This window comes from Melanostigma gelatinosum, assembly GCF_949748355.1.
Source record: "Melanostigma gelatinosum genome assembly, chromosome: 20".
Taxonomy (NCBI): domain Eukaryota; kingdom Metazoa; phylum Chordata; class Actinopteri; order Perciformes; family Zoarcidae; genus Melanostigma; species Melanostigma gelatinosum.
This window is the reverse complement of record NC_136653.1, coordinates 10,583,467-10,608,885: the sequence shown is the minus strand read 5'-3', so window position 1 is coordinate 10,608,885 and position 25,419 is coordinate 10,583,467. Positions and strand designations below refer to the sequence as shown.

At 38.7% G+C, this 25,419-nt stretch overlaps 2 protein-coding genes across 5 annotated transcripts; both read left to right on the top strand.

Moving 5' to 3' along the window:
- Positions 1–409: 409 nt before the first annotated feature.
- nup58 (nucleoporin 58) lies at positions 410–11,829 on the top strand. Of its 3 annotated transcripts, XM_079292017.1 has the most exons (15): positions 416–488; positions 581–809; positions 1,049–1,212; positions 1,345–1,377; positions 1,471–1,746; positions 1,850–2,012; positions 2,185–2,250; positions 2,478–2,652; positions 3,106–3,185; positions 3,379–3,497; positions 3,803–3,885; positions 3,997–4,198; positions 8,813–8,896; positions 9,959–10,054; positions 10,508–11,829. In XM_079292017.1, exons 2-15 carry the CDS (start codon positions 730–732, stop codon positions 10,672–10,674), a joined length of 1,788 nt encoding a protein of 595 aa, XP_079148143.1. In that variant the 5' UTR covers positions 416–488; positions 581–729; the 3' UTR covers positions 10,675–11,829. The 3 variants fall into 3 exon arrangements, with proteins under 3 accessions (XP_079148144.1, XP_079148145.1, XP_079148143.1); XM_079292018.1 differs by lacking the exon at positions 8,813–8,896 and having other exon boundaries at positions 410–809; XM_079292019.1 differs by lacking the exons at positions 8,813–8,896; positions 9,959–10,054 and having other exon boundaries at positions 410–809.
- Positions 11,830–13,984: 2,155 nt separating this feature from the next.
- ropn1l (rhophilin associated tail protein 1-like) lies at positions 13,985–23,225 on the top strand. Of its 2 annotated transcripts, XM_079292550.1 has the most exons (7): positions 13,985–14,090; positions 14,393–14,525; positions 15,298–15,418; positions 16,182–16,343; positions 16,967–17,142; positions 22,453–22,571; positions 22,650–23,225. In XM_079292550.1, exons 2-6 carry the CDS (start codon positions 14,395–14,397, stop codon positions 22,562–22,564), a joined length of 702 nt encoding a protein of 233 aa, XP_079148676.1. In that variant the 5' UTR covers positions 13,985–14,090; positions 14,393–14,394; the 3' UTR covers positions 22,565–22,571; positions 22,650–23,225. The 2 variants fall into 2 exon arrangements, with proteins under 2 accessions (XP_079148676.1, XP_079148675.1); XM_079292549.1 differs by having other exon boundaries at positions 22,453–23,225.
- Positions 23,226–25,419: the final 2,194 nt, after the last annotated feature.

Here is a 25,419-nt window from a genome sequence, read left to right as displayed (position 1 = left end):
CACAACTGAGTGAGTTAGAAAAGACTAACATTAAAACCAATAGAACAAAGAACAGAAATCGTTCTCAAATAAAATGGACCGTGTTTATAATACAGAAAATGACAAGTGAAATACTACAAAAAATATATATGGCGTGTCAGAGGGAAACAGTATTGTGCAGATTGGGTTTGAGCATTATTTTACAAATGCATGGGTGTTACCTGACCTGTCTAGCCTACTCGTTTAACAGGTCTCAAAAGGCGTGTTTTATTTTGAAAGCAAGGTCGGGTTTTTGTAAAGGGGTTGGACGTTGGTACCTTGCGCATGTGTGAGGCATCACGCGACACAAAAACAGCGATTGGGACGATGGGGAATGTAGTTAAAAAAAACCTTTACCCAAAATGCAATAGCTTTTGGGAAATACCAGGCGGGGAATAGGAAATGTAACACCATGCGAGAACTCATCCTGCAACATTTGACAGCTTTACAAATCTAAAAACGAATTTGAGGTGCGCGAAAACACAACACGAAATCTGAACATTTCCGGAATTGTCAATAGCATTATTTGGGGAAAAGCCGACATATTGTATTGTGTGTTCAGTAAAGGCGACAGCGCGGATTTGGCCCTCACGCGGGCATCGTTCAAAGCTAACTAGCGCGTTAGCTGGGATGCTGGTTTGCTCTCCGTCTTCACGAGTGGCTGAAGACCGACTCGACAGTTGGTGTTGAATGTGTACCTCGTGAGACAAAATGTCTGGCTTTAACTTTGGATCGGGGACTCTTGGTGCCACCAACACTGGTGGCGGATTTGCATTTGGGGCCCCAGCCAGGTAATTATACATTTCAAAAAGCCGACTTAGCTAACGTTAGCATAGCCCGAGTTGACCTGACGTTAGCAAAACATTGCTATGGAAGTGAGGGTTGTTGCATCGTATAACGTTAGCTGGTGGCATTACTGTGATAGATTATCCCTTGCGTCCTAGTTTGCTACTTGACTCAGGGACCATGGAAGAACTGTGATTATGTGACAGAATTTTCTGCATTTTGCCTCTGCATTTTGCCTCATTAGTGCGCCTGCGGCCAACACGGGTGGCTTCTCGATCGGATCTGCTCTGGGATCAGCAGCCACGACCCTTGCCGCTGCCCCCAGCACCACCAACCCATCTCTTGGTCTTGGAGGCTCTCTCTTTGGTCAGAAACCGACTGGATTCTCTTTCAACACGCCTGCCTCAAGTAAGAATGTCACACAGATATAAAGACAAACCTATTGCAAAAAGTGACTTCCTGTTTAATTAACCTGTCTGCTAGATGCAGCCGTACAGCTTATGTTATATGCACCTCTTATGTTGTGATGTTCTCTTTTAGGTGCCGCTGCACCCACTGCAGGCCTTACATTAGGTATGTTTGTGTTTCTGGGATATTTCTGAAGTAAGCTCTTGGAAAGTAAATTAAAACGGGTTAGAAGCTTTATATTTATGTACTTTCTCTCAGGTGCCCCAGCCCCCACGGCTGCGTCCACCGGCTTTAGTTTGGCCTTCAACAAGCCCACCGCCTCAGCGACACCCTTCTCCCTCACCGCCTCTTCCACTCCGTCGTCGGCCGCTGCAGCGGCAGGTTTATCCTTTGGCTCTGTGCTGACGTCCGCGGCTCCACAGCAGCCCGCAGCAGGCTTCACCCTTGGTCTTGGCGGCGCAACAATGACCACAGCAGCGGCCTCGATGGGCCCGTCGCTTGGCGCGAGTCTCTTCTCCAACACTTTGGCGACAGGTAAGACGCAAACAGATGCCTTTTGCACAGCGCTAGAAGTAGTCCTCAGCCACAATATTGCACTGTGTTGTAACCCAGTGTTTACGTTTACTTGGTGTTGCAGGTTTGGGTCAGACCACTCTTGGAGGCGGGTTGACGCTGGGTTCTCTGTTGGCTGCGTCCACAGCAGTATCAGCGGCTCCGGCCCCAAGCATGGGCCTGGGTGGGGTCGACTTCAGCACTTCCTCCGAGAGCAAGAGCGACACATCATCTGGAGCCAATGCAAAGTAAGTCCTGCTGACCAACATGTGCATTGTTATTCATTAAATGGGAACACTATAATTGTCCACAACTGTACATGCTATATAGTGACTTACTATCAATAATATGAGAGGCTTTTAGTGGCTTCATTTTCTGTTATGTACACCTGATGAAAAGCATTCTCTCTTTCTCCCTCAGGGACAGTAAAGCACTGAAAGATGAGAACCTGCCCCCAGTTATTTGTCAGGATGTCGATAATTTCCAGTGAGTGTTATGTGTGCATATAATGTCACAGGATTTGATCCAGTGACCATCGGGTCACATGCAAGGGCACATTGTTTGGCAGAATTGTTACATATTTGTGTATAGATCCAAATAATAACCTGTTTTATCACTGGTGTTATTGTCCAGGAGTTTTACCAAAAATCCATATTTGAAATGCATCACTAATTGAGTAATTTCCAATTGTCTTCCTTCTTCCTTTCTTATAGAAAATTTGTGAAAGACCAGAAACAAGTTCAGGAGGACATCAGCAGGATGTCATCTAAAGGCATTTCTAAAGTCCAGGATGACATCAAGAGCCTCAAACAGCTTCTCTCTGTCAGTGCCAGCGGCCTGCAGCGCCAAGCTCTGGCCATCGACAAGCTAAAGCTGGAGACGGCACAGGTAAACACAGTACACACAGACACGCTCCAGTCTGAAAAGCTATGTTAACTCAAGTCTTTTCAGTCCTGACACATTTTAGATTGACTGTCAATATGAGCATACATCACATGAACCCTTGATTTCCTCAAATCATGTTTGTTTTTTAAATGTTCACACACATTGATGCACATTTTTAATTGCAAACTACTTATATAATTTACAATAAAATACTCCGGTGGTATACCAAGATGGATATGTGGTATTTTTATTTTAAGGTATAGCTATTGATAAATCCAGCTATAGCAGATGGGACTCAAAATGAGAGGAACATGGTTGTCTAGATTGTTGACCGTGTGAGGAGTGATCTCTTTTAAAGATATTGCATCCTAAAGATATCTATATCTATCTATCTATAGATACACACACAGTATATAAAATTGTCTCTTTGCTTTCCTCTTTTCCTTTGTTCTCAAGGAGCTGAAAAATGCAGACATAGCAATACGTACACAAAAGACTCCCCCTGGACTTCAGCATGAGAACACTGCTCCTTCAGAGTAAGTAAGCCACCAGAAAGTAGTCCTGAAGCAAATCAAAGATGGATGTACAGTAGTGTCAGCTTCTTGGCATGTGAATGTAATATGCCCCTCTTGGCTCATATATCGGGTGTTTTCTATATATATATAACTGCTTCATTCACCTTTATGGATTCAACAGCGATTCATTATTTTAATTGTTTTCTGTGTTTAGTTATTTCCGTAGCCTGGTGGAGCAGTTTGAGGTGCAGTTGCAGCAGTACCGGCAGCAGATAGAGGAACTGGAGAACCACCTGACCACGCAGAGCAGCGGCTCCCACATCACTCCTCAGGGTAAGAGGACTGTTGTCTGACTTGTCTAGGAGTAAGTAAAATGTGTCTGTCATTTCCAGGTTTTAAATCAGCATTGACTAATATATTTTGTATTAACATTAAAGCTGATGACGGTGTAATGTGAAATCGGCACAAACTGCAAATTCCTGATCTGCTTAGAACCAAGTTAAACACACGCATTAACGTGGCAATATAAAGACTTTGTTTGTCATGTCTGGCTCTTCCTAATCTGTCCGACCCTTATTTCTTCATTGACTCACCTTAACTGTGCACTGAGATTATAACGTTGTGTATGGTTGTTTCAGACCTGACCTTGGCCATGCAGAAGTTGTACCAGACGTTTGTAGGACAGGCTGCCCAGCTCCAGTCTGTTAATGAGAATGTCAAGGTCAGTTCTTTCCCAAAAATGATGCCCACGTTGTCCAGAGTCTCAGCAAATTCTACTTCAAATGTCATACCCTTCTTTTCTTTTACCCTTTGTTTGTATCTGATGATATAGATCTTGAAGCACCAGTACCTTTCCTACCGCCGGGCCTTCCTGGAAGACTCGACTGACGTCTTTGAATCCAAGCGGGCATCTAACAGGAAGTGGCAGAGTACTCCGCGGGTCACCACTGGGCCCGCCCCCTTCTCCAGTGTGCCCAACGCTGCAGCGGTTGCAATGGCAGCCACGTTGACCCAGCAACAGCAGCCAACTCCAGGTCTGACTGCCTACAAGTTCTAGAAAGTTTTCCTCATCTCACCTTAAAGTACAGGAGCGAGAGGAGAGACGGCTGTTTAGAGAGGACAGGATGAGTGTTTTTTTTTTTTTTTTTAAAGGATGGGAGTGGAAAGGTCAAAAGGGGACGGAGGAGGATTAGAAACAATTATCGTGGCTGTACTTTCTCTGATGAAAGAAACGCCGAGAGAAAGGCACAGACGTTACTTAACTCTGACAGGAAACCTTTGTACTGCCTTACCATCTTGTTATACTTGCACTTAAAAAAAAGAAGAAGAAACTTAAAACCTACAAACATCATACAAACCCTTTCAGTAATGCCAAGGACATAACAACTTACTTTACCTAGTGTCTCTTTGGCCTCTCTAATGGTACGTTAGAGCAGGTATATGGGGCTGACTTAGTGAAGCGATTATATAACGGAGAAAAAGTCCAGCTATCTCAATTTTACTCACTTGAATCTTGTTATGATTAGAGTTTTATTTAATGAATGCTTGAATTGAAGGTGGTCGTGTGAGGGGGTTAGACGCGTTAGACACTTGCTGTGCGATTAGGTCATTCAGATCTCTGCTGTTGTAGTTTGTTTTGTTTAAGATTGTGTCTGGGTGATCAGTTGGTCCATACGGTGTAAATTCATTATAAAGTAGCGCCTACTCTCTTCAGTCTAAGTGTCGAGCGCTCCCATTGATCACATGGCATGAGCTTACTTTACTGAATATACAGGACTCATTATTATCAGCGTTGTTCATTGAAGCATGGAGTTTCGCTGGTTCGGGGTCTTGCCAATATTAGCCAGGACCCACATTTATAAGCAGCCATACCTTTAGTTAAACTAATGGCCTACATCTACTCGTAGTCAAAACAGCAAGTCCTATTTATTAATAGAAAATAAATGTAAGGTATATTCCTTAAATGTGATAAATTATGTCCATCATCTGCCAGTAAAAACAAATATATTTATAAAGATTATCCAGCACAGTATTATTATCCAGCATATGCAGACAGGTGAAGACTGATGTTTTTATTTCACATACTGCCTACTCACAGATTGGCATCAGAGGTGTGTTGGGTTGTTAAATAAACCAGCAGACGAATGCTATAAAACCGAATGACGCAAGTCCTATTGTTTCAGTCATGTTAGCGCTCCATGGCACACAAATTCACTTTTAAGAGTAGTGTCCGTAATGGTTGTTGCCACATCTCTGAGGTGTTAAACAAAATGTCAGCCTTTTTTGTAGACTTTGGTTTGTAGGCTGTTTTACTGGCATATCGGGGCACTCACTTGCTATGAGCTAACTAAGCTACTATGTATATTAGCATGTGTCTGCGTGTAGAAAAAATATAATTCAAACATTTGAGAGCAACATTTTAATTGATGGGGTTGGGAAGGCAGCATGGTTTTAAATTCCTCGCATCATTTAAATTTTTTATCTGCACAATTCTATTTAGACTGCCATCAGATCCAAGACTCACCAGTCGTTACCCAGTCACTTTTTAGTGTAGTAATATTTGAACATTCACATGCCGTTGCTCTCTTGGCAGGACACACAGTAGCTATACTGAATTAGCATCTAGCTAATTTACATACGTGCCAAGTCGGGATGGGACTAATTTACCATCCATTGCTTAACCCCAATTTGCAAAGACGAGCCCCTGATGAACAAGTCCTATTGCCACAGTAGATTATATCCCCCCGTGTGGTAGAAGTGCACACTACCGTGGTGCCTGCTGAAGATACTTTTTTCCGTATTGAGTTTTATGTTTTATTTCATACAAAGCCAAATCCATCTCTGATCATTTGTTTATTGTAACACTGTTTTCTGGGTATACGAGCTGTTTAAAAAGGCTGCGTTGCACTGTAATTTATTTCAAACTCATAACAAATCTGTTAACCCCAGAGTTCGGTATCGGTTACAAGATTGCCTTTTCACTCTCTGTTCCTATATCCCCATTGCCAAATAGTGGTTAATAACTAGTATTTGACTCGGTCATTTCATTGACTAAGCCTCATCACAAATGATTGTCTTAGTCTCCAGTATTTATTGACCTTATTTATTTCGATTCTATTTTAGTTCATGTGTGTAACTCTTTGTGTAATTGGAATGGCATAGTGGGAGGTGGCCAGTACCAAGCACTTGAAACACTAACCATGCAGCTGGATTTACTTTGGGGGCGTAGATCAAATGTTTGGGCCAAAAGCTCGATCAGGTTTGTGCCACAAAAGGTGAAAGGTGCCAAAAGACTCAGGACTGAAAATATAGACTATTTAATAACCTGAACTGTAGTTTAAGCGAAGATATCATCTTTCCTTTAGTGCTTTTGCTCTCTTAGAATGGAAGTGAGGCTCATCGCCTTCTAAAATGGCCCCGGTCTTCGTCACTTCTTGCTGACCATAATGAATCGGCGTGCTCAGTGTTGTGAACAAATGGCTTAAGTTTATTGATGTTTAAGGCTCATTTTCAATAGCCAACAGTGGCAAACATAGTCGGCATTACCTCACAGTTCAATACTACATCTGGTTGGTTTGGTTGTCTGAGGCCACACCACTGTTACTTGATTTAAGCTAGATCACCTAAGGGCTACTGATCAGAGTAAAAGTAACAAGTGATTTCAGGTATTTTATCCAAGGCGCTGGTACTTTGTACGGACTTCTCTTTCTTGAGAAACTTTTGTAGAAAATCGACGTTGTTTGATTTCATTGGTTGAGTCCAGTTTGTTTGGTGGTTCAGAAAGAAGAGTAATGGTTTCTGCTGCTCACACTGGTCCTTCAGTACCAGTAAGATACATTGTTGCCAAACAAGACCCAGACAGACTGTCTCCATCTCTGTATTGTTTGGGCTGTTATTTCATGATGAAAGGTCTTCGAGTTGTATTGATTGAGAATAGTTTTGTGTTCCAATTATAAACTGGTGAGTTTGCTCTCCAGCACTGATCTGTATGTTGATGCTCGACACAGTGGTGCTCGGTGAACCCAACCTAACTCCAGTCCTAGGATTGAGATTCTGTGGGCCAGATTCCCGAGTTTCCCAGAATTTTGACTTTTGTGTTATTTAGCTAACACTTTACCTTTTTAGTCTTCCAAAACTCTACAGATGCACTTGGCACAGTAATGACGTTTGGATTATTTAATACTTATTGATCTGTCGAAGCTGTTTGGACCTAGAAGGTGATGGTGGCTATTAAGCCAGCGTGTTGGGTATCTGCTCGGTATCTGCTCAATATCTGTCAGTAATGTGTGCAAATGCTGACTGCTGTATTTCCTTGAATGCCGTTAGTGAAGGAATCAAAATGTGAATTTTGTATTTTTTTGACGTACGATTGACACAGTGATGGCGCCAAAATTTGCCTCCAGTGCTCAACTCGATGAGAGTTGTTCTGAAACTGGATAATGTTTCGGAGTTGTGTATATGGTGTCTTATTCTTTCTGTGTGATGTTGAGCTTCAGCTCAGCTGTTGGCTGTCTGACTGTTTTGAATGTTTTTATTCTCTCTTTAGTATTTCCATGTGAGCATTCATCATATGCTTACATTTTGCCTTTTTTTTGTAGTGGCTTGCAGGAGGTATGGTTGTGTTTTGGGGGATCTTTGTGATCTCTGAAAAGTGCTACATTTGCTAATGTTCATGTGAAAACTAGACTGAATCTCTCTACAATGTGTTAAACAGTCACGTAGGTCAGACTTGATCCAGCAAAGAAAGGTGTTTGTAGCCTGTGGTCATGTGTAGATTTATTCCAAGGTGCTGCGTTTGTTTTTAGTGAACAACCACCAAAAACATGGCTGTTATTATTTCTAAGAATACACTGGTGAAAAGTTATTCGGGATGGCCCAAAACGTGACCCCCATTGACTGCCACAGGCGGACTGTACCATGTCACTGAGTTTCCTTTCTTTTGACCCGTTCACACTGAGGCAGCCGTAGATGCCAAATTCACCTTTCTTATCTAAATCTCGAGTGCTTTTACTTGCAGATGAATGTTTAAACCTATATAACCAATGCCTGTTGATACAGTATATCTAATATATAATATGGTGTGCCTTTTTTAAGCTATACTCAATAATTGTGTTTTTTGGCGTATGCTAGTTCATTCACTCTCAGAAATCTTAACAAATTTGGAAACTTGTCAAATGCAGTAGCAGTTAGCAATTAACGATCAATTCTGTTCTAAACTGTTTGTTTGTGTTTTATGTAAGTGGAATTGCATATTTGACAATAAATCAATTTTTAAACAAAGAAACGTTTGTCCGTGTTTCTTTTTGACTGAGGTTGTTTTAACAATGCAGACTAATTGGAAACATTACCAAATTGTATTACTCAAAATAAAAAGAATTGCATAGAAGTAAAAAAAAAAAAAAAAAAAGACAAGTTTCTGAGTGAAAGAACTAGCAGCATTTCTCCACAGTTTGTCGGCAGCGTGAACACAAATACTATGTTAAATTGCTTTTGTACAATCTATTGCAGACGTTCTGTATTTTTACGGATGCATTTAAAAACTTAAAACATATTGTATTTGAAACCTACATATTTATATATTTTTTACCTTAACCACGCACACAAAATGCATTAAGAGGAGTAAAGCCTATGCTCTCTCTGTGCCTTAGGGACCCAGGCACCCTTGGGGGCAGGGTTTGGAAACCCCTTTGCCTCGGCAGTGGGCACTAGCTTGGGCTCTTCTACCCTTGGAGGTATTACCTCTGCCTTTTTTTAAATGAGTATTCCCTTTTGTTTCGCCCTTCCCTTGAACACTTTACCATTTCCCACATACCTCCTAGCTCTTGCCAAGCAGCCTTTCTGTTTGAGGTGTTTGTGTTCTCCTGTGTGAACGGTAGGCTGTGTGTGTGTGTGTGTGTGTCTGAGAGCAGTGCAGTTGAAGCTTGGCAGTGTTTTTCCTGTTCTTCATTGTGCAAGAGTTGAAGTGCGTTCACACCACAAGTAAACTGAGCAGCCACAGGTCACTGCCGTTTCACGTGACCGTTCTTTTTCCTTAATGAGGAGATATGTGGTCAATGAAATTCCCCGAACTGTTTTAATACAACAATGCTGTACCTTTGGATGTCAGCTGGCACATCTTCTTGGTCACAACAGCCAGTTAAGAGTAACTTGGCAGCGTGGTAACAAGTGGTCTGAACGCACACCATGTTGGTGTCATAGTTGGTGTATTTGGTAAAAACGTTCTCATGTTGTTTTCTTCCCTGTAGTCTTTGCTTTGCCATGCAGTGTACCGTTTTGTTCTCCAGTCAGAAGTAAAGCTGTGTGTAGGGCTCTGGTGATTAGGTTGTGGCATTTGTTTTGGGTAATTCTGTGTCAAATCAGATAGAGGTTTTGTTAAAATGTTAGCTTTTTGTTCAAACTTTATTTATTTTTATTGATATGAAAAAGCAAATTGGGTGGTTTTTGGGCCCCAGGCATTCCCCAAAGCATATACATATGGATGTTTCCACACTTCCGGATAGAAATACAGTAATTGAAGGATGTCAAACCAAATTTCAAGGGCTCTTAGATGAACAAAATTCAAAATATGACAGGCCAAGGTTGCAAGTTGTTGACTTTTTATTTTTTTAAATTATTTTTTTTGGTTTCAAATAAAGGTTTGAACAAAATGTAAACAGAAAACTCTGATTTCTGTCACAGATTGCTAACGCCACCCTTTGTGTGCTCCCGAGCCACTGCGCCTTAGAATTAGATTCATTCCTAGTGTGGACTGTGTGCATAGCCCAAACTGACTTCCATGTCACTCTCTCCCACAGGTTTTGGTGGTGGGCCAGGATTTGGTGGGGTGGGGACTGGGGGGTCTTCTTTTGCCTTCTCCACCAGTAAGCCCACAGGAGGCAGTCTGAGTGCAGGTACATGCATATTGTTCATACCCCCTTCACACCCCCCCCCCAAAAAAACTTAGTACAGTCCTGAGTAGTCTTGTGTTTGCACGTGTTCCTCTGAGCATATTTCATCGGAAGCGGTTGGACGAGCTTCCTGTATCAAGCTACTCGGAGCAATGTACAGATACAGTATAATACGTTTCTCTGGTTTCCTCTCTGCTGTAAGTAGGCATTGCCGACAGCATGCTCCTTTAGATAGTGTGGTAAGCCTTTTACACAAGTTTGCTGGCAGTTTGGCCAACGGGTTTTGGGATACGGGGTGTCACACCACGTGGACAAAATCTGTTCACAACTTGAATCTGTGTGTCATATGGAAATCCTTTATTTTGATCCTATATTTGCTCGATTGCTTAAGGTTTCTCTAACATTTCTTATGTCTTCTTTTCTTTGTCCTGCGTCTCTTGTCTCCTGCTTTTCTAGGTTTTGGTAGCAGCAGCAGCTCGGGCTTTAACTTCAGTAACCCTGGCATCAACCCCTCGGCCGGCCTGACCTTTGGCGTTTCTAACCAAGCAGCTACAGGCTTTGGCGCAGCACCCCTCCTCCAGCTCAAGAAGCCCCCTGCTGGGAATAAAAGGGGCAAAAGATAGAACCAAAAACCCAAAGCCTGTGACTGACCGGCTGACTAACGGGTTTGTGGCGGGTAAGGCCTGGTCTCCCAAAAGCATATAAGGGCTTTATCAATCACCATCCAACGACAGCACAACGAACTTAAATCTGACTGTATTACTTTGGTCTATTCAATACTCGGCCACTCTGAATACATGTAGTGGACCGTGGAGTATATGGAAAGATTCAAATGGTGTTTGCATTATTTTAAACCTGAATTTGTATCGACTCTATAATCTGTAGCGCTGCAATGCTTTTGGGAAAGCCAGCCATGGACAGAGCTGGGGTCAATTACAAATGGTTCAGTTTTCTGTGAGGACTTGCTTTTGTCTGAATATTGTACAAGACTGATTTGTTTTTGTGCTTTGAGGTGGACAGTGCAGTTGCTGTCGATCACATAACTGCACTTGAACGCCTCTCAAATGATGACTCGCCCTCAGCCTCGTCCAGGGAAGGAGGAGATAGCGTGAAGTAAAGGAAAGAAGTTCAGTTGGTTTGGAACAGTAGTCGCTGCCTAAGGTGTCAATCGGGACTATTATCTGAGCCCAGATTGTTGTTTTTTAGGCACAGGAGAGTGTCCAGGGTGGGCTTTTGGGGAAGCACAGTTTTATTTTTGTATCAAGTGGAGAAAGAGAAGACATATGGGAGGGGTAAAAGGGCACCGGCACCGTTGGGATAGTCCATTATCTACTCCACGTTACCTGTGTTGTTTTGCTGAAGTCCATCCTTCCATCATTGTTTAATAGTTACTTTGAATCTGAAAGGGATTTTACGAGCAGATTCTAGCTACGCAAACTTCTACATGTGCTAGAATGACTGTGCACTTGTCGGTGTATATGACCTGGCAGTGATCGTGTGAATGTGCATGTGTGCCTATTGCACAAGTATGAATTTGTCTCTCTGGTCTGTCATCATTGCTGACTTCTTCTGAGTGTCGGGGGTGGTTGAGATATTCTGCTCCTTTTTTTTTTAATTGTCCATTTCTGTTTCAGTTACCAAATACTGGTAGTTGTACTGTTGTTTTCTAATCACAATCTGTGTAAACTTGTATTTTCAAGAAGCTGTTTAATAATAAAATCTAGGATGTTTTGCCTGTTTATGGCAACACTTCAATAAATGTGCGTGTTGACACAGAATGGTGTCTGTCATGTGTTCGTCAGAATGTGGGTCGCCTGGTGAAGGACAGTTTGGACTTAAATCTGACAATGAAGACAAGTCATGGTAGCACCAGTTTTTACCACTTTTATTTCATTTTAACATTTCCACAGCCTGTACCCCTTACAGCTTCCTTGGCAAAGTGTGTAGTGCCTATGTAAAATGGCAGACAGGTGTTGATAGACTTATTCACGGGGATGTGATGCATCAGCCATTCCACTTACTCAAAATCAAAGGCCTATATTAGAATTTACTAAGCCATGCAGATTGTCAGGTTTACCAGTTGTGGTCCCATTCTCTGAGTTAATGGAGAATTGTCCTCAATTTCATCCTTTTATCTAATAAAACATAAGTCCAAGCTTTCCTTCTCCATGACACATTATTTGTTAAGTGTTTTTTTTTTAAGCGGTCCATTTGTCTTAAGTGGTAAAATAATGTTTTTTTTTATTATTAATGTTAAATTAATTCAGTATTGTCATTTTATATGTCAAACAGGGTTTAAAAGGGAACTGTCCTATTTTCCCTATCACAAGGGGGCGATAATGCGCGGCATTTCAGCTACCCTAAAAAAAACACGAGAAGAAGACTGTTGCCATGCGACGACGATGCAAGCAACACATATTTTAGCAGTCTGCATTTTTCACACAATCATTCAACAATCCAGGTAACGTTAACGTTTTTGCAGTTACAGTTCATTACAAATGTGTCTTGACTATATGCCAACTGTAGGACTGTTAAGTATATAGATATAGCGTTAGTATTTATTTTAATCGAGCAACTGAGACTTACAATAATAACGCTGTATTGGGCTTTCCATAACAATAAAACAGGAAGTAGAAATCTTTATTTCTACCACTTCTCTGCTCTTGAGTTTAGTGAACTAACGTTAACTTCCGGTTAGCTGTTATACGGTCAATTTAACGGTAACTATCACGGAGTCCTTTGTTAACTTACTGTAAATGCTACAACTTCTGGGTGGATTCAGAGACATAACGCTGATATGTTCTGCCTTTTACGTTCTTGCTGAAGGCTTCTACTCATTCAACTAACGTTAACGCTACCGAATTAAAGACATCCATTGCCGTATGAACGGCGTCGTCTCCTGGCTCCTATTTTATTATACAGGTGTGAATGCATCACACTGTTCTTCAAATGAGGAAATGCATATATACCCAGTGGTGTATTAAGTACCCAAAAGCCATACTTGAGTAAAAGTAAAGATACCTTACTGGAAAATGACTCATGATCAATACTAAAGCAGCACCGAAAGTAACCCAGTCATTAGAATGTAAAGAAGTTACATTGTATTACAATGTAGCTTCTTTACATTCTATTAGAATGTAAAGAAGCTACATTGTATTACAATGTAGCTTCTTTACATTCTATTAGAATGTAAAGAAGCTACAGTGTATAGAATGATTATATTGGAGTTATTCCTTTTAAAAATGTTTTAGATGAGTCACTAGTCACTTTAAAAGAGTGATTATAGCTGATTTAACTTACAGACATGAGATTGATCTTCTCATGTCACTCTCTTTATACAATGATATAAATTCATCCCCGTTTTATTGATATCTTACGAAAAGTTACTAATTTTTCGTGCGTTTTTCCTGCAAAAGTCCAGCAACATGAGTGTTTTGGCTTGTTACATGCATACTGTCTTTTCAAAATAAACGTACATCTTCACAGGAAACAACTACGGTTTCGGCGATGAAACGACTTAGTTAGGTTTAGGAAAAGATCGTGGTTTGCGTTAAAATATCTACGGAAGTGGCGTTGCTTAAGTACGGAAGTCACGTCACAAATAAATCAACATTGGCTTCTCGTTCCACACACGGCACAAACTGCGGCCTCCTGGAGGAAACACCAGTGTTTGTTTGACCCTTCCACCTCTCCTCATCCCACCCGTCCTGTGGAATGCTACTCATGTAGTCGCTCGCTAGCTGTAGCATGTAGCATCACTGGGAATCAAAACACCGCGGCTTTGACGCGCATTAACGTGATTAACCAACGATTTAACTTGCAAGCTCGGACCACTGATTCACCAAACCTGCGTGTTGCAGTCTGTGTTCCACCACAGTCCCCGACGCTGCTCTCATGATCATTTTTTTTCTGAAGATAGATTTGATTTTGTAGCGAGTAACGAAGGTTTCAGGGGAAATGTATCGGAGTCAAAGTATCAGTTTTCTTTGCAAAATGTAGTGAAGTAAAAGTAAAAGTCATCAGAAATATGAATAGTAAAGTAAGTACAGATATCCAAAAAAATGACTTAAGTACAGTAACAAAGTATTTATACTTCGTTACTATACACCACTGTATATACCTGCAGATTTTCAAGCTTGTATCTCTTTGTAAAAGCTTTCATGGTCTTTACCTCCATATTCCTCTCAAACTTATTGAAACGGCACCATTATATCCGAAGAGCCACAATTACATTTTTATGTTGTCCTCTTAATCGTGTGGTTATTATCACTGCCTAAAGTTTTAAGTACCTAGCGAGCTGCCACTGCTAATTGGACGATATTGCAATGTTTTATATTGCAGCCATGCCTCTTCCAGACACAATGTTCTGTGCCCAGCAAATCAACATCCCTCCCCAGCTGCCAGACATCCTCAAAGACTTCACCAAGGCAGCCATCCGCACACAGCCCAAGGACCTGCTGCTGTGGTCTGCAGCGTAAGATTGAATGTGTGTCAGTGGTGGTTTGGTAGAGGGTTAGGGATATACATGTGATTTATTTCCATCTTGATATCTTAAACAGCACCATAAACAGTGTCTCCAGGCAGCATCACAGGCCCCCTTTTCACCTGTGCTGCTCTCATCTTTGCATTTATTGGCTGTAATTGAATCCCAGGGGCTTCCATGTCACTGCAGCGGTTAAACTATCTGACTTTCTCCAACCAACAACAACAAAACAGAAGTACTAAATGGAATTTATATATAAAACGTGTTTCCCCCCCCCCCCCCCCTACCCCTAAGGACAGTCCTATCATCTGTTATTTTATTCGCCAATGTAGCTTGGCAGTGTTTACAGCAAAAGACAGTGAAATGAGCCATATGGTGAAACTAAAACAAATCAAATGTCTCCTGGGTTACAAGATGTTTGTATGCTGTCAAAGCAACACCAGGCTCTGTCTCTTCTCCGAGATAATCAAAGTCAAGCTGCCTCGAAATTCACTGCAAAACTATTATTTAGAATTATGTAAACTGTGATGTAAGCTGAGCCAGTTTGCCCTTTAGCACAATCGGAATAAAGCTGAAGCATGATTTTTTTAAACTGATAATCCTCCTGAGAAGTCATTCCTAATGCCAATTTATGCATCATTTAACATAGTCTGCTTTTATCCCTTTATTTGATTGGCATGGTTGGGAACCACGGGAGATGAGTGACAAGCAGGGTAAAGCCAAGCATATGTGTATTAATATATATGTGTGTGTGTCCTCTCAGATACTTCAGTGCGCTGTCTGAAGGACAGCGTCTGCCTGTGAAGGATAGGCTGGAGACGAATGCCTCACATAAGACAGACACTGGGCTGACTCCTGGTCTCCTCAAGACTCTCCACAAACAGGTGCTTCCTCTACAGCAGGACCACACCTTAAATAAATGATCACATCATCTTCATATTGCCGCTGTTGGAAGAAAAACCATGTATTTTCCTGTTTGTTCTACTGCTTTGAAGCTGAATGTCCTGTTGAGGTTACATTTTTACTTTTCTTTTTTTGCATCTGCATATTGCAGTGATGCTGTTCCCCCCCATGTGAATCATTATAGTTTAATGTTATTATGAACCTATTTCGCCTCACCTGGGGCATCGACTGGGATCTTAAGTGTGGTGGGTTCATTAAAATAACTTAACAGTTCATATTCCTACAAGGCCAACACTTAAGCAGCAGTCTTAACCTTGTCAGGTTGTTTTTCTGTCTTTATGCCAGCAATATTAGTACAACAGAGTTATTCATGTATTAAAACTGTTTCATTTACACAGTTTGAAAAAAGTAGAGTCTGCGAACTTTATGGCCACAAATCTACCACGAATACAGAGTCTGTGGACTCAAGACATTTATCTTGTCAATCTTCCAGCTTGGAGCGGTAATGAACTCCTCCTATGCCCTTATATCCTTGCTGTGTCCTAATTACATACATGAAAGTCCACCATCAGTAAAGGCAACCCTGCTGATAGACAAAGGCTGTCTGATTCCCCGTTCAATCATGCGGTTTATTTCAACAAATAATGAATAACAACTCGTGATTCATCTGGTAGACGAGATAACCTCCTTTATTTTCTCCTCATCTACCCCCCACCACCTGCCACTCCCTCCACCCAATCCTAGCTGTCCCCGTGTGAGACATGCAGCAAGGAGGACCTGCAGAAGAAATGGAAGGGTCTGTGTCTACCCGTGGATCAGCTGGAAGACCTGCTGTTGCTGGGCAGGTTTGACTCAGACATCGACTGGATGGAGTTTTTCGCGCTGGGCTGCAGTGCTCTGCGAGGGGTAAGATGTTATATAAGGCCAGATATAAATGCTAACACCACTTTATACCACTTCCTTTGAGCATTAAAACCGACTGTGAGGCCAAGCACAGCTGAAGACCCTGAAAGAGTCTTTTTCTTATTTTTTGGTTCATCTCACAGTCCAGTCTTCTCGTGTTTAGACTAGATCCAGACATCTGTGATCCAGACTTCAAGGTCCCCAGACTCCACAGATAAATCATTCTCTGACGACTTGAATCTTCGCAATGCTTTTAAGTCAATGATTTTGTTTCAAAGTAGCAGATAGAGCAGAGACAGATTAAAGAGAATTATTTTACGCACGGAGAACTTTGCAGCTCAGCACGAACAACACAATGTGCTCAGTGTCAGTAGTCTTGGAAAGGATGCTGCTGTGTAAGAGACTGCTGAACACTTTAACCACACGAGGGCAGCCATGTTCTACATGGTTGTTTTTTTTGGAAACCGTCCATGAGTTAGTGTGTGTGTGTGCGTATATAAGTGAAGTGTATTTTTGCAGGGTGTGCTTGTGATGCTCAAACGGGACGTGATCGTCCTTGAATGCTGAGGGCGTGTCTTTCGTAGCTTTGTGCCTATTGTCTGCTTCTCTGCTTCTCTGCTTCTCAGACCCTCTTGAGTTCCCTTACTTTTGCCTGTGAGATCCTGACGGAGGATGAGGAGGGCGGTGCTGCGAGGATCCCGTTCGACACCTTTGTCAAACTCTACACCTACCTGGCTCACCTGGACGAGGACATGTCACAGGACCACATCGATAAGTTCCTGAGCAGCCTGCAGGCACAAGCGTAGGTGCTGTGTGGGTGTGTGTTGGTGTGCATGACCATTATCCTCACCTCCATAGCTGTCAATATGCTTAGAGAAAGGAAGCCGACCTCACTACATCGACTGAATCAGTTCTCCTTGGATTCAGCTCCAGTCAAATCTCATGCTGTCTATGAAGATGGTCAGTGATGAGATAGATATCAGTGATAACTTGTAAGTTATGCTGTCAATATGTTTTGTGCAGTGATTACTTTGGACTTGCCCAACATTTCGGCCCGTACGTGTCGGTAGGCTGAGACACACAGAGCGTTTGAGAGCTAAGCCAGATCGCTCTGACTCAGATGACGCTGTGAGATTGTAATATTCACTCTTGTGAAAATCCTTGTGCTGCTGAGTAGAGCTGTTGCACTGACAGACTGGTTTCTCTGCCCGACAGCAACAAGCAGAGCGGCATGATTCAGGTTTCCAACTTCTCCATCAGCAGGAAGTGAGGGAAGAAGAGACGGAAAGCAATGGACGGACAGGAAGGAAGTGATAGAAACAACAAAACGATGAATTCATCAATTAATAAATGGGCAAGCTAATGCTCCTTCAAGCACAGCTGTTGTTGCATTGCCGAGAAATTGGCCCCGTTAATTGTTAGCGTCAGACACAGTGGATTATTATGCGTCATTGTCCATTTGCTGTTTTGCCATTTTGAGTCAGGTTGAAATCCTTTAATGAGGAGCAAGAGAGGCACAAAGCTGCCTTACACAAAGTGTCAGGTGCAGTGTGTGTATGCTATGTACTGCCTGTTCCCTTACGTCTGGGTTAGCCATTTGGCCGCATTTGGCCTCTGGCGTATTCATTTCACCAAGCAGACGACAAAGAGGAGAGGTATGGAGATAAGCTCTGAGGGCACAAGAGCGTGATTTTTAACGCGTGTTTAAGAACGAAACTCTCCGTGTTTAGTTCACTGCTCTGTGCAATATTGGAAATGGGCAAATTCAAATGCACACAAGGCCAAGGAATCTCTGAGGCGCACAGAGATATTATGACCTTTTTATGAATATTTTCGATATCCTATGTTATGACTTTCCGTGACTTTTTAAAACGTAATAGGCTATGGGTGTTTTCAACATAATATACTTGTTTGTGACTCTTTTTTGACGTGCCATACTATGACTTTTTTCAACATACTATACGATTACTTTTTTCGACACACTATGACTATGAATGACTATGAATTTATCATGACTTTTTTCGACTTTTTCTAAAAGTCATAAAAAAGTCATTGTATAGCTGTGACTTTTTGACATTTGTATGGCTTACTATACTATGCCTTTTTATTGTACTTCAATGAATACTATACTATGCCTTTTTTTATTATACTTCAATGAATACTATACTATGCCTTTTTATTGTACTTCAATGAATACTATACTATGCCTTTTTTTATTATACTTCAATGAATACTATACTATGCCTTTTTTATTATACTTCAATGAATACTATACTATGCCTTTTTTATTATACTTCAATGAATACTATACTATGCCTTTTTTATTATACTTCAATGAATACTATACTATGCCTTTTTTATTGTACTTCAATGAATACTATACTATGCCTTTTTTATTATACTTCAATGAATACTATACTATGCCTTTTTTATTATACTTCAATGAATACTATGCCTTTTTTTATTATACTTCAATGAATACTATACTATGCCTTTTTTATTATACTTCAATGAATACTATACTATGCCTTTTTTATTATACTTCAATGAATACTATACTATGCCTTTTTTATTATACTTCAATGAATACTATACTATGCCTTTTTTATTATACTTCAATGAATACTATACTATGCCTTTTTTATTATACTTCAATGAATACTATACTATGCCTTTTTTATTATACTTTAATGAATACTATACTATGCCTTTTTTATTATACTTCAATGAATACTATACTATGCCTTTTTTATGATACTTCAATGAATACTATACTATGCCTTTTTTATTATACTTTAATGAATACTATACTATGCCTTTTTTTATTATACTTTTATGAATACTATGCTATGACTTTTTTATTATACTTTAATGAATACTATACTATGCCTTTTTTATTATACTTTAATGAATACTATACTATGCCTTTTTTATTATACTTTAATGAATACTATACTATGCCTTTTTTTATTATACTTTTATGAATACTATGCTATGACTTTTTTATTATACTTTAATGAATACTATACTATGCCTTTTTTATTATACTTTAATGAATACTATACTATGCCTTTTTTATTATACTTCAATGAATACTATACTATGCCTTTTTTATTATACTTTTATGAATACTATGCTATGCCTTTTTTATTATACTTCAATGAATACTATACTATGCCTTTTTTATTATACTTTTATGAATACTATGCTATGACTTTTTTATTATACTTTAATGAATACTATACTATGCCTTTTTTATTATACTTTAATGAATACTATACTATGCCTTTTTTATTATACTTTAATGAATACTATACTATGCCTTTTTTATTATACTTTAATGAATACTATACTATGCCTTTTTTATTATACTTTAATGAATACTATACTATGCCTTTTTTATTATACTTTTATGAATACTATGCTATGCCTTTTTTATTATACTTTTATGAATACTATGCTATGACGTTTTTATGATACTTTAATGAATACTATACTATGCCTTTTTTATTATACTTCAATGAATACTATACTATGCCTTTTTTATTATACTTTAATGAATACTATACTATGCCTTTTTTATTATACTTTTATGAATACTATGCTATGCCTTTTTTATTATACTTTAATGAATACTATACTATGCCTTTTTTATTATACTTTTATGAATACTATGCTATGACTTTTTTTATTATACTTCAATGAATACTATACTATGCCTTTTTATTATACTTCAATGAATACTATACTATGCCTTTTGTATTATACTTTAATGAATACTATGCTATGCCTTTTTTATTATACTTTTATGAATACTATGCTATGACTTTTTTATTATACTTCAATGAATACTATACTATGCCTTTTTTTATTATACTTTTATGAATACTATGCTATGCCTTTTTTATTATACTTTTATGAATACTATGCTATGACTTTTTTATTATACTTCAATGAATACTATACTATGCCTTTTTTATTATACTTTAATGAATACTATACTATGCCTTTTTTTATTATACTTTTATGAATACTATGCTATGCCTTTTTTTATTATACTTTTATGAATACTATGCTATGACTTTTTTATTATACTTTAATGAATACTATACTATGCCTTTTTTATTATACTTCAATGAATACTATACTATGCCTTTTTTATTATACTTTAATGAATACTATACTATGCCTTTTTTATTATACTTTTATGAATACTATGCTATGCCTTTTTTTATTATACTTTCATGAATACTATGCTATGCCTTCTTTATTATACTTCAATGAATACTATACTATGCCTTTTTTATTATACTTTAATGAATACTATACTATGCCTTTTTTATTATACTTTCATGAATACTATGCTATGCATTTTTTTATTATACTTTTATGAATACTATACTATGCCTTTTTGTATTATACTTCAATGAATACTATACTATGCCTTTTTTATTATACTTTAATGAATACTATACTATGCCTTTTTTATTATACTTCAATGAATACTATACTATGCCTTTTTTTATTATACTTTAATGAATACTATACTATGCCTTTTTTTATTATACTTCAATGAATACTATACTATGCCTTTTTTTATTATACTTCAATGAATACTATACTATGCCTTTTTTTATTATACTTTAATGAATACTATACTATGCCTTTTTTTATTATACTTGAATGAATACTATACTATGCCTTTTTTTATTATACTTTAATGAATACTATACTATGCCTTTTTTATTATACTTCAATGAATACTATACTATGCCTTTTTTATTATACTTCAATGAATACTATACTATGCCTTTTTTATTATACTTTAATGAATACTATACTATGCCTTTTTTTATTATACTTTAATGAATACTATACTATGACTTTTTTTATTATACTTCAATGAATACTATACTATGCCTTTTTTTATTATACTTTAATGAATACTATACTATGCCTTTTTTATTATACTTCAATGAATACTATACTATGCCTTTTTTATTATACTTTAATGAATACCATACTATGACTTTTTTTTATTATACTTCAATGAATACTATACTATGCCTTTTTTATTATACTTTAATGAATACTATACTATGCCTTTTTTAATTATACTTTAATGAATACTATACTATGCCTTTTTTATTATACTTCAATGAATACTATACTATGCCTTTTTTATTATACTTCAATGAATACTATACTATGCCTTTTTTTATTATACTTCAATGAATACTATACTATGCCTTTTTTTATTATACTTCAATGAATACTATACTATGCCTTTTTTTATTATACTTTAATGAATACTATACTATGCCTTTTTTATTATACTTTAATGAATACTATACTATGCCTTTTTTATTATACTTCAATGAATACTATACTATGCCTTTTTTTATTATACTTTAATGAATACTATACTATGCCTTTTTTATTATACTTCAATGAATACTATACTATGCCTTTTTTATTATACTTTAATGAATACTATACTATGCCTTTTTTATTATACTTTAATGAATACTATACTATGCCTTTTTTTATTATACTTTAATGAATACTTACTATATACTTACCATACTATGACTTTTTTTTATTATACTTTAATGAATACTTACTATACTATGACTTTTTGATGACAATTGTCATGGCCATGCAGCACAGCTCCACAATGCTCCATTGTTTTAACTTGAATTGTGATGTCATTACAAAGATGCCTGTTGCGTATCAAGCTCTGCTCCGGGGTGGACCTTGTTGCACAACCCTTATTCTTTCCTCAAGTGTTGCTCATAACATCACATCTCCAGAGACACGATGAATGTAGCAGAGCAGTGTGAAAGAGCCAGAAGAAGAGAGAGTGGACACGGAGGCTCCAGTTGAGCATTCCTCTCGTTAGCTGTTGTGTAATAGGTTTCAGGGTAAGAATGAGGGAAAACATGATTCATACTGTATTCTGAAGTTGCAGAACACAGAGATTTCATCACACAGTTCTACCACTGTATTCAGAACAGCTGTTGACACCATTTACTCGGCAATTGGGTTTTATTATTCGGATTGTACTGTTCAAATGTATTTCACAGATGTCTCACAACATGCTTTGTTTTAGGGAGCTCCAGTGCGGGATGATAAAACCTCTGGACTTCAGCCATTGGGAGGATATGGACTCAACTCCTTCTTATCTTTCAAACTTCACCGGAGAAACATCAAGAGCTGATTAAGAACGATGTAAGACAGAAATGATCAATCATTATGTTTAACATTGAAAGCTGAACCGAATCCTGAAAGATCTTTTGGTGAGTGCAGGATGCAGCAAGTCGGTGGGACCAAAAAAGAGATTCAGCTGGAAAGGCCTGCCCCTACACTGGATCTGATGTCACTAATATGCTATAATAACATGGATATTATGCCACTGACATCACCTGTAACTCATCAAGGGATGTTTTAGTGCGTAGATACTATTATCTTATAGCTGGGGTGGGATGAACCAGCTGAAACCTCCAGTGCTGCCTGTTACAGTACAGGCACTTGTCAATCAAGCAAACGACCCCAATGCATTTTTTCTCCTTAAGCCCAATTATCTTCTGAATGGAACCTCACAATTCCCGCCGTGACACACATTGGCAGATATAAAATAAATGAGTGAGACCTGAACTCTGATGTTGTGCGTGTGTGTGTGTGTGTGTGTTAGGGGTATTGTTTGCTTAACAGTATAGATGTGATTCTATGTCATGTTTTCTGTGTATTTATTGGTAATACTGATTTCCCTATAGGGTTCAACAGCATTTGTGGAATATGCTAACAATCCATGAAGTTCATTTGTCCAGGCTGTGTTCAGGAGTTGTTCTTACACACATGAACACACTTCACAATAATAATCTAATTAAGGGTCATTTGTGGCTGATTAAAATGAGTAAATGACCCCTTGTGGACTACATTTCTTCGACTCTCTCCTTGATTCATGTAAGTGTTGTCCTATAGCTTCTGAATAGACCGCGTTGATTGTCCTGGGGTCATTATCTGATTAATGAAGTGTTTCTAATCAAGCTATTGATAATCACTACATTAGGCCTTTGCTGTGAAGTGGAAAACATTTTCAGGCAAATCTTAAGATACAAGCAGCCCCGTTAAAACCTTGTTCTAAAAACACTCAACACATTTCTGGTCACACGTTGACTTTATCGTCCCACGCCTACACAAACCTATAAACAGTTCAGTGCTTGTGTCAAGAGCAGACTCATAGGAGATCTTTGTATGGTACTCCTGCTTCAGGTATGCCATACAAGAGACCATGGTGTGTTGGGGTGTTTTGGCTGCTTGTGGTCTTTGGGGGTATAAATAAACGTCTGAATGGGGGAAGGACAGCAGGAGCTTGCGTAAACCTACCCGACCAGGAGCACGGTAAGTTGCTCATTGGGTGCATGCGGGACGCAGGCACTTCTGAGCTATACTAAGAAAGACGATGGCAGAGAAGCGTATTTATGATCAACTTTGAATAAAGAGGCTTTCACAGAACTAGTTTCTCAGCGAAAAGAAACATTTTTGCTGTTAATTATGTGGACATCCATTCTGTGCTGATGATCAAAGACATATTTAACACAACCACTCTGTGGACATTCTGCTAAGTGAGCCTGTCCCACAGTGCCTCAATGTCCGAGCAACCTGTGCATGTGAGCTTCTCGGGGGCAGATTTAAAGTGGCTGTTAGAGTTGGGTCCTGATGACTGGTTGAAAATACTGTCCTCCCAAATGGCAACACATATTTTATTAAATAGCATGCAACAAAGAGACAGACAAATACATCACCAGTCATACAAAATACTCCATGTTTTTACTGGCACATTGAATCCATCACAAAAATGCTCTTATGTTTTGGGTTGAATATTACCTAACAATACCTAATACCTAACAGCGTTGGAGTGCCGAGCTCTTGCTAAGTACAGTCGTTTAAAAAAGCCTTGAATATATAACGGATCAGGAGCCCAGTACATGTCACACACACACACACACAACTCTACAATAACGCTATTATGTTGCTGTGCAGCTACAAGTATGGGACATTGTAGGCTACATGGGACAAATGTGATCTGGGATCATGTCTCCATATCAGCAGGCATCATCTGTCCACAAATGTCCCGTCAGCTGTGTCGCTGCCACTGGCCTCGGACCTAAAATGAACCTGTGCAAGATCTAATGCAGCTCAACCACCAGCCTTCTTCAGTAATTCATCATTTCCTTTCATTTTGCCAGAGATAAATGCCCCACTTAGAGTGTCAGAAGAACACTGTGAGCACGAGTGTTTTATTTGAAGTCATAATACAGCTGTCTTAACATCATACAAAGCACTACAACAACTAAAATCGATGCGACAGGGAATACTATTGAGTAATATAAAAAGCAAACATGACGTGTAATGTGGTTAACAGTGTATTTGCAATGTTTTCAATTCCATTTTGCAATATTGAGGCATCTAGAATTCTGTTGAATTTCTGCAATTTAATTGAGTCCAGTTGTTCAGTTGTATCTTGTTAAACGCTAGTTTATCACCCAGCAATATTATCCAATTTCCTTTTTACTGGCAGCGTATTTTTGCCTTTATTGCGGCTTTGTTCTACTGCTCATTTCACTGAGTGGCCCTGAGCTTTGATACAGAATACATTATCAATAAATCAATAAAATATGAGCAACTGAAATCTTTCATTTTCACTCCAATAAAATGCGTCAGAGTTTTAATATTTTTCAATAAATTCTTAAAATGTGAACATTTTTACTTAAAAATGTGTCTTTGAGTATTTAAATATTAAATATATTTTATGAAAATGATTTATATGTTTACTAGGTCCACTTATCGTAAAGTTATGTGGTCTAACAAAACAGCCTTAAATCCTATAAATCCTATGTTCAGGATGTAACGGTGGGTTGCTGTTATTTAGGAGATGTGGATTCAACTATGTTGTACTGAGTTGTATTGTGTTATAGGAGAGGGTATTCTAACACATGTTGTCTCCCCATTTTACATCAATAAGTATTGACTCAGTATCAGGAAATATTTCAGGTGAAACAGATGAAAAGAAAAG